General features: G+C 51.0%; 2 protein-coding genes across 2 annotated transcripts; one reads left to right on the top strand and one right to left on the bottom strand.

Moving 5' to 3' along the window:
• The first annotated feature begins 876 nt into the window (after window positions 1–876).
• Window positions 877–3,122, top strand: Banf1 (barrier to autointegration nuclear assembly factor 1). Its single transcript, XM_050137639.1, has 3 exons — window positions 877–1,566; window positions 2,171–2,309; window positions 2,821–3,122. Exons 2-3 carry the CDS (start codon window positions 2,187–2,189, stop codon window positions 2,965–2,967), a joined length of 270 nt encoding a protein of 89 aa, XP_049993596.1. The 5' UTR covers window positions 877–1,566; window positions 2,171–2,186; the 3' UTR covers window positions 2,968–3,122.
• A 3,831-nt stretch (window positions 3,123–6,953) lies between these two features.
• Window positions 6,954–7,470, bottom strand: LOC126498505 (ubiquitin-like protein FUBI). The gene has a single exon (XM_050137216.1). The coding sequence runs from the start codon at window positions 7,364–7,366 to the stop codon at window positions 7,046–7,048; it is 321 nt and encodes a 106-aa protein (XP_049993173.1). The 5' UTR covers window positions 7,367–7,470; the 3' UTR covers window positions 6,954–7,045.
• Between the last annotated feature and the right edge of the window lie 1,990 nt (window positions 7,471–9,460).

Below are 9,460 nucleotides of genomic sequence, written 5' to 3'. Positions count from 1 at the left end.
GAGGCAGAGGCAGGCGGATCTCTGTGAGTTCGAGACCAGCCTGGTCTACAGAGCTAGTTCCAGGACAGGCTCCAAAGCCACAGAGAAACCCTGTCTCGAAAAACAAAACAAAACAAAACAAACAAACAAACAAAAAACAAACCATGAGCTTTACAGTACTGGACAACTTGCTTTTGCAGAGAATCCACATGCGGTTCCCAACAATCACACAGGCTTACAACTGCCCCGACTCCAGCCCCAGGGGATCCAACACCCTCTTTTGGAGAGGTACATCATGCATGTAAAAACTGATACACATTTTTTAAAAAAATTAAAAAAAAAACCAAAACACAAGCTTTAGCCAGATGCTGGTGTACACTGTTATTCCTAGCACCTGGTAGGTAGAGGCAGGTAGACAACTGTTGAGTTCGAGGTCAGCCTGGTCTACATAGGGAGATCCTGTCTCAAAAAGAGCAAACATAACCCAGCATCCACATCAGCTGATTTACAACCCACTCTAACTCTAATTCTAGGGGAATCCAATGCCCTTTTCTGGCCTCCAAGGGCACTTGGAATAGCCACACACACAACAAATCTTAACAAACCACGACACGTTTTATAGTTTCAGTTGGGAGGTGGGGATGGCTCAAGCCTTTAACCTCAGTCCAGTCTTGCTGTTTTGAGACATGTTTTCTCTGTGAAACACTCCCGGCTGTCCTGAAACTCACTCTTGTAGACCAGGCTGGCCTCGAACTCAGAGATCCGCCTGCCTCCCGAGTGCTGGGATTAAAGGCGTGCGCCACTACCGCCCGGCTCAAATTTTTAATCTCAAAACTCTAATCCCAACCCATGGAGGCGGAGGCAAGCGGATCTCTAACACTCCGCGGAGCAGATGGACGCGGCGACCATCGCAGCACTCACCCGCTCGGCGTTAGACAAGCTCGCTCGGTTTTCCAGGGTGACGCTGGAAGCAGCTAGTCCACGACTCACTTCAAGCCTCGCTCGACGGAAGCAGAGGGAGCGATTTGCAGGTAGTCACGACGGGGCGCAGGTCTGGACGCCGGGCCTCAGACTTCGGGAGTCCTTAGCTTCCGTCAGGAGGCTGGAGGTCAGGTAGCCCGGACTCCGAGGAACCCGCGACAATTGCACTTCCGGGGCTCTCAGTAGCCCTCCGGATGCCCCGCCCCTCGCTGTCCGTTCCTTTAACTCGTCCCTCGAGCTAGTCAGGCAAACCTAAGTCTTTGCGTTCCAGTTGCCGGGCAGGAAAAAGATGGTAGTAGTCTCCTCGGCCTCACCAGGTGGGAAGGGCGGCCGGAGAAACAAGACCGCAGAAAGCAGCGCGGCTTCCTGTGAGGGACCGGAAAACAGCGACTCCTGTGGGCGCCGCGCTTAGCGGTTGCGCCTCAACTCTATGGTTCTGGGTGGCTAGACGCGCCCAATTTGGGTATTTTTTTTTTGGAAGGCGGCTCATAAGACGACCCGGAAGCGGAAGTCGAAGAACGTTCTAGTAGCTTGAGGTATCGGCGGGAGCTGCCGAGTAGCGCGAGCAGCCGTTACCAGAGCCGGAGCTGCCGGTGAGCGTGAGCGGTGAGGCAGGGCTCCGGGCTCCGGGCGGAGGGGGCGCGCCGCGGCGGGAGGGCGAGGAGCACTCAAAGGCCGCGGCGCGCCGTTGCAGCGGAGCCGCCCGGCCCTGCGGGAGAGGCGGCGCGCGGGGCGGTGGCGCGTGGAGGAGGAGGGGCGGGGCGGCGCGCTCGGGGCGGAGCCTGCGGCCCGGCGGAGCGGGTGCGCGGCGCTAGGTGGCCTCTGGAGGGCGGCGCGGCCCGCGAGACCCCGTGTTTGCAATTCCTACCACGTGGTCGCAGCGGGGTCGGCGTCTGCCTAGCCAAGGTCACCGAGAGGGACAGCGACGGGGCAGGCCCTGGCCGCTGTGTCTGGGAATCTTTGCGGTGCCCTGCGTGCGCCACCTGTTAGTGCAAGCTGGTCCTCTCCACCGGGTCAGTACCCAAACCAAAAAGTGGAGATTCCGCAATAGCGGGGGAAAGACTTCCCAGGCCCTCAGTTTGCTCAGGTGTGAAATAAGAGGAATCGAGGAAGCAGCCACAGTAGCTGACCTAGGAGATTGCCCTTGGGAGTTGTGGTCTTCAGCCCTAACCTGCTTTTTGTTTGTTTGTTTGTTTTTGGGATTTTTCAGGTTAAACCTGATCAAGATGACAACTTCCCAAAAGCACCGAGACTTCGTGGCAGAGCCCATGGGGGAAAAGCCAGTGGGGAGTCTGGCCGGGATTGGTGAAGTCCTGGGCAAGAAGCTGGAGGAAAGGGGCTTTGATAAGGTGTGGCATGGCCACTAACGTCAGGGAGGGGTCCGAGTGAAAGTTGGCAACCGGTGTTTCCAAGCAAAAAAATTGGGAGTGAGGAAAGTAGGGGTATGGGGAGGGCACGGACAGTAGTAGATAATTTGAAGTGGTTTGGGGGCATCTGGGAGACAAGGTCATTTTAGTGGTTAGGTTTTTTTGTTGTTGTTTTGAGACAGGGCTTCTACCTCACAAGTGCTGGGGTTAAAGGTGTACCCCACTGTGTCCCATCCTTTTGGGTGTTTTCAGTGCCACAAAAGTGGAACTAGGTGTAGTGGGTCCTGGTTCTGACCCCAGCACTTGTGAGGTTGAGACAAGAGCATTGAGTTTAATGTTAGTCTAGGCAGCAAAGCAAGAACTCTGTCTTAAAAATGGCCTTACCTTCCCAAGGACTCACCAGCTGGCCCTGCCTAGCTTCAGAGATCTGGCCCCCTTAGGGTGTTGTTTTTAGCCCATGAGGCGCTTAGCTGTGTGCCCTCCTGTCTTGCAGGCTTATGTTGTTCTTGGCCAGTTTCTGGTGCTAAAGAAAGACGAAGACCTCTTCCGAGAATGGCTGAAAGACACGTGTGGTGCCAATGCCAAGCAGTCCCGGGACTGCTTTGGGTGCCTTCGAGAATGGTGCGATGCCTTCTTGTAGTGCACTCTGGGGACTCCTCAGTTCCCCCAGCCACAGAATCTAGTCTGCAGAGTCGGCAGCTGGGTGGGGCTCCTCCCTGTCCCCATGAAGGAAAAGATTGCTGTTGTCACAGTCACCTCCTTTGTACTCCGGGGTCTTTTGGGAGTTCTCTTCCCCACAGCCTTTCATCCATTTTGGAATTCTTGCCCTTGCATGCCTTGCCCCTCCTCCCCCTGCAGGTCGATGGCAACAGCTACCAGCTTTCCTGAATGGATTTCTGGCCCCTTTCTCCCTCCCTTCACCATCTGTTGGATGCCCTTTGGCTCCCCCCCCCTTTTTTTTTTTTGGCAAAAATAGTCACTCTCCTTATAAACATTTCTAGACTAATAAAGTCAGTGGCCTTCCTAGTTGGTCTTCTGTGTTGGAAAGCAGGTGGACTGGGATTGTGTCTTCCCCAGGGTTGAACACATCTACCTCACTTCTTATCAGTGCAGACCGAAACTGGTGGCTTCCCTTTCCCCTCCCAAGAGGGAGCCACCCTAGCCATGTGGGCCTTGGGCAGGTGCCCTAGGTGTCCCAATTCCTAAATAATGTGGGAGAGACAGTGGGTTGATTTCTTCCCGGGAGCCAGGTAGGCTGTAGGCTTCCAGATGTCAACAGTTGGTCAGGCAGCACCTGGTGGAAAAGTCAGTAGGAGTCAGAGTTACCAGGAAGGGGGTGGATAGGATGTAGGTAAGAGGGCTCCTGCCAGTCATCAAGTCATGTGCTCTCCGCCTCTGGGAAGAACGGGTGGGACACTTGCTGTTTGTCCAGCTACCATAGCAATGAAATAGTTAAACATGAAAACTAAATTCCAGTCCAGCTGTTGTCAAGCTCGTGAACAGCCTGAAACTGACATCTTTGTAAACATTTTTAAATTATTTCATTTTGGAGAGGTGAAGAGATTTGGGGCTCAGAAAAGCAAATTTGCCCATGAACTTGCTGCAAGAAAATAGCCACTTGAACTCAGATTGTAATTTGGTAGACTGTTCTGTCATGGAACCAATGACCTCTGAGGCTCAGCTTCCTCATATGGGTGAGGGCTGCGGGGACCAGGTACAATTCTGCTTACACTCACTCCTGCTTGGTGTTCTTTCTACCAACAGAAAGTGTCACTGATGGGGGGGTGGAGCCTGCCTCAAAGTGAAGTGTCAGGCTTTGTTGACTCCCCATGGGAAGCCTTGCCCTTTCTGAGGAGTGCAGGGAAGGGTGGAGAGGGAGTGGGAACGGGGGTGACTATGTAAAATGAGAAAAAATTGTATTTAAAAATTCTTAATAAAAGAAAAAATGTAAAAAACATCCCTGAGCAGTGACTTGATAGTGCAAATGCAGCTCATCCGAGTGCTGACCCCCCCCAGGAGAGTGAGGGTGACGGCACAAGACGAGAAAATCTTCATGATCTCACGGTGAAGAGAATATTAATAAGATGGTCTCTGTAAATACTAGAAAGTTAATCTGAAACTTGAATAAAGAGATGGGCACAGAGTGAGAGTGTTTTTAATAACATACCAGAGCTGCTGTTAGAATGTCTGGGATTGATAGAGTGTGGTGGTTGGTAGAGTGGTGGTGCACACTTCTATAATCAAGACTGGGAGGTGTGAGGATCTGAAGTTCAAGGTCATCCTCACCTACAGAACAAGTTCCAGGCTAGTCTAGGGTCCATGAGATTCTATCTCCTAAAGAAAGTCGTCTGTGGAGATGGCTCAGGGAGTAAAACTTGCTCAAGTTCAAATCCATAGCACCCACATAAAAACAGGCATGGCTGCGCATACCCCTAACACCATCGTCATTGCAGAGCAGGGGATCCAAGGAGGCCTCTAGTCTGTCTGACTGACAGCTCAATTCTCAGCAAGTGAGGTGGAGAATGCCTGACCTCTGACCTCCACATGCATAGACAAAGGCATCACCCCCCACCACACACAACAAGGAAAAGGGGAACGCAGGCTGGGGATGTAGCTTTGTGGTAGAATGCCTAGCATTCATGAGGCCCTGGACTCAATCCCTAGTATTGCAAGAAGAGGACAGCATAGTATGGAACTTGGTTGAAAATCTGAAAGGAAGCCGCAAGGGAGGATTTTAAAACTATGTGGAAAGGGTTCACTTTCATCAGAAATCAGAAAAATAAGTACCATTAACGCCTAGCTGATTGGCAAAAATCTAAGTCAGACAATACCAAGTGTTGAGCAGATGGAGCAACAGGAACTGATCCCTAGTTGGTGGGAGTAATTGCTATGAGCACTGTGGAAAAGCAGCTGAGTGTTATTTTGCAAAACTGACACACCCGGTGAGCCATCGATTCCATTCTTAGGACCGTGCCTGTAAGACTCCTGAGTACCTGCACCAGAACTTCAAGAAATGCCCACAGCTGCCTAGTCTGTGAGACCCTGCAGTGTAGGCTGGCAGGTCCCAGTATGAGCGTAAGTTCTTGGAACTGGACGGCAGGGAAAGTGAACCAGAGTAGTAGTTCAGAATCTCAATGTGGGACATTGGACACAAACCCATGTGTCTGCCATGCTTTGGTAGTGCACGCCTTAATCCCAGCACTCAAGAGGCAGAGGCAGGCAGATCTATGTGAGTGCAAGGCTAGCCTGGTCTATAGAGCAAGTCTCAGGACAGACAAGACTATACCCTATCTTTTTTTTTTTTGGGGGGGGGGTGGTGTTGTGAGAGCAGCCTCGAACTCACAGAGATCCCACCTGCCTCTGCCTCCCAAGTGCTGGGATTAAAGGTATGCACTACCACTGCCTGACTGAGAACCCTTAAAAAAGCAAACAGCCAAAGCAAAACAAAAAAAAACAAAACAAAACAAAAACACAACAAAAGCAAAAAAGCACCAAAACCCCCATGTTGTTCTATTATTAGGATTTCTGTGTTTGTATCTTGCTGTGTAGTCTTGGCTAGCCTGGTCCTCACTGTGTAGCCCAAGATGGCCTTACGCTCACAGCATTTCTGCCTTAGCCTCCTGAATGCCAGGAGTACAGTCCTACACCCTGACCTGCTTCCGTTCACGATCAGAAGCAAAATCTTGCTTAGGAATTCTATGTAGATGGTAAGACTAGAAAGAAAACCAAGGAACTGCTTATTGCAAAAAATTAGTGATGGCCTTAGGAGTGTGGCGCTGCTGTAGCGCTTGCTCAGCACACACAAGACCCTGGATTTAACCCTGGCTCAAAGGGTTCGTCAGCAGGAAAGAGGGAGGAATCGCCAAAGCAATAATGGCCATCGTCTTTGGAGAAAACAGTTCAGTGATAACGGAGGGCCTTGCAAATAGGGGGCATTCTCATTTTCTTATCTCTGAGGTGATAAAATTGTCTGTAGTTATTGAATTGAACAGGTTTTTAGGTGTAACTAAATGGTAGAACTATTTATTACTTACCTAGCGTGTGTTAAATTCTGGGTTCGATGTCTACCATCTCATACACAACGAGCATCTGTGTCGGGTGCCCTGTCCTGTGTATTGATGATATTTTAGAGCTATAGGAGAAAAGCAAACAAAAACGACATCCCGAGGAGTAGCAGGTGTGTGTGGCAAGCATGCCTGTAATCTGAACATCTGAGAGGCAGAAACGGGGCTTGAGAGTTTGAGACGCGCCTGGGCTCCATGGTCAGATAGTCTCATAAAACAGTAAGACAAGACAAACCATGAAACGAAAACACGATCTGAGGCTCGACCAATCAGGTGATCAGTCAGAAACTGTTCTGACGTGGATATGGGTGAGAGCTCACTCAAAGCTGGGTCAAGACAAAGTATCCAACCCACCCTGGAGTGGGTCTCAGGTACCCTCAGCAGGCGGCTACACTTCTACTTCCTATTGTGACCCTGTCTCAAAAGAAAAATAATTTTTTTCATAAAATATCTTTCCAAAATCATATGACTGTCAAAATCTATGACCAAAACTTGCCTAAATTTTCTTTTCTTTTCTTTTTATTTTATTTTTTTGGACAAAGGGACTTTATTAGACTGCCCGGATCACAATAGGACTTAGGAATTAGCATTGGGGCCCTTCTTCTTGCCAAAGGTGGGCACAACGTTGACAAAGCGACGGTTGTACTGCATCTGTCACTTGGCCCGGCCTGTCTTCTTCTTCTTCTCCTGCTTGGCCATCTTGGGAGTTTGACCTCTCAGTTTTCCAGCACGGGCCAGGGAACCATGAACTTTACCTCCCAGCATGCGGCCAGCTACTTCCAAAGTGGTCAGAGCTTCCACGCCACACTGGCCTAGGGTGGCCTCATCCTCCAGCAGCGAGCCAGCCAGAAGCAGGACTTGATCCTCCGGGGCAATGCCTTCCAGTGAGGTCATATGAGCTTTGATCTGTGCGACCGTTTCTTGGCCGGTCACCTCGAGGGTGTGTAGTTCCTGGGCGCGTACAAAGAGCTGCATGTTGGCGACTGACCCTCGGACGCCGAGGCTGCTGCCGCAAAAATGGAGTCAAGAAAGAGGAAGAAGCAGGGGCGCGCACGTCCTCACCGCCTGCTGCGTAGCACGTCACTCTTGCCTAAATTTTAAAGACTGAATCCAGCCTTGAATCAAATACCTCACCTCTCCTTGCCAGGAGGGTAGGGAGCCAGAAGGCATAGTGGGTGCCTTTCATCACCCCTGTTTCAGAAAGATGAGCATCGGTGCCTCAGCTTCCCGCAGGGGCCAAGCCTCTGCTCCCTCTGCAGCTCCCTACAAGAACCCCCCTTACTACACTTGACTGGGAGTGGGAAAAGCTAAAGGGAGAGACGTGGACAACCAGGCTGGACTCCCAAGTACCCCTGACCTAACCTGCCTTGTTGCCAGCTGGTGGTGGCATCAAGCACTGACTCTGGACACAAGCGAGCGCACAACAGTGAAAGAAGGCTTGACTGTGTGCGCGTGTAACCCACTCCAGGGTGACTGCAGGACTCATGGGAGCAAGCGTGGTGGTAGAGACACTTCAGGTCATGGGCTTCTTCTTCCTCCTTCACCTTCCTCTCTCCTCCTCTTCTTCTTCTTTGAGACAGGGTTTCTCTGTGTAGCCCTGACTGTCCTGGAACTTGCTCTGTGGACCAGGCTGGGCCTGACTTGAGAGAGTCACAAGATTCTGAAGGCTAGGCAGCCCTGCCCAGCCCAGCGCTGCTTCTTGCATTGCTTTATTCTGTGTGCTTCATTCACCCCGACCCTCACTCTGCTCCCAGTGACTCCCAGGACCCCACAGCTGACAGGGTACCCATGTCACCCCTGGCAGTCTGCTGTCCTGGCCCCAGCAGTACTGAACACACAGGGTTCAGGCCTATGATATGGACCCTCAAATATTCTAGAATCTCACACAGAGAGGACCACCCTCAAGCACTTCTAAGCAGAGCCACAGACTCCCTCCATGTAGTAGGCCCTTCATATGTGTTGAGACTAAAGAGACACAGTCACAGAGGGACAACGATGCTCTAAGACTTCCCGGGCATTGGGTATCTGTGAGAACTCTGAAGGGAACCAGTACCTGATAATCTCAGCACACAGGAGTACACCTGGTCCCATGATGAACCCAGTGGGTCTAGGATACTGAAGTCCATAAACACTCCTGTGCCTGCTGATGGCTTGAGGTGACTGCCTGTCCTTCAGAATCACAGGAGGCCATGAGGCTAGGACAGTCCACCTTCCATCTTCCTCAGAGGCACAATGTCTTGCCCTGGGAGAGACCTTTGGCAGGAGCTGGACACACAACCCCAGAGGAATAAAATCACATCTACTGAAACCAGAGAGGTGGGCTGAGTCCCCAGGAGAGATATCATTCAGAGGTACAGTTTATCAATTTGAGTGTGAGGGAGGGCAGGCACATGACACAGCTCATGTAGAGGTCAGAGGACAGGTTGTGGGAGTTAGTTCTCTTCTTCCACCACGTGGGTCCCGGGATCAAGCTCAGTTCTTAGCGGTGACTGACAGCATCTTTACCTGCTGAGCCATTTTACCCTCAAGTGCAATATTTTGTGAGCACCTTACTTGACAGATGAAATCCTTCTTCATTCCTTTCCCAAAGGAATTCCTTAGCACAAAAGTCAGACAGACAGATACACAGAGAGACAGACAGACAGACAGACAGATGGACACACACAGACACAGAAGGAGAGAGATACCGTGGACATGCCACAAAAACATCAACACAAGCCAGGTGTGGTCACATACAACTTTAATCCCAGCACTCAGGAGGCAGAGGCAGGTGGATCTCTGTGAATTTGAGGCTAGCCTGGTCTACAGAGTGAGCTCCAGGACAGCCAGGGCTACATAGAGAAACCCTGTCGTGAAAAACCAAGAACAAACAAAACACACAAAACAACCCCAAAACAAAAAAAAATCACAACAACAACTAAAACTCAAAGAAACAAACAAATCAACGCCCATGGAAAGTCACCACAGGGCACGCCCCAGAGAGACAATCCAGAGATGGGTGCATGGCTTCCAAGCTCAAAGCCTAAGCCTCTTGCGCCCTGTCAAAGGTGTGCTCTGCTGCCCAGACAC

The sequence above is a fragment of the Alexandromys fortis genome, unplaced genomic scaffold (genome assembly GCF_014885135.2).
Source record: "Alexandromys fortis isolate MF-2015 unplaced genomic scaffold, M_Fortis_MF-2015_v1.1 scaffold_3, whole genome shotgun sequence".
In the NCBI taxonomy this organism is placed as follows: domain Eukaryota; kingdom Metazoa; phylum Chordata; class Mammalia; order Rodentia; family Cricetidae; genus Alexandromys; species Alexandromys fortis.
This window is presented reverse-complemented; position numbering and strand designations above follow the sequence as displayed.

Coding starts and splice junctions, on each gene's coding strand:
- Banf1 (XM_050137639.1), top strand. CDS start 2,187: ATGACAACTTCCCAAAAGCACCGAGACTTCGTGGCAGAGCCCATGGGG. Junction 2,310..2,820: donor AGGAAAGGGGCTTTGATAAG/GTGTGGCATGGC, acceptor CCTGTCTTGCAG/GCTTATGTTGTTCTTGGCCA.
- LOC126498505 (XM_050137216.1), bottom strand. CDS start 7,366: ATGCAGCTCTTTGTACGCGCCCAGGAACTACACACCCTCGAGGTGACC.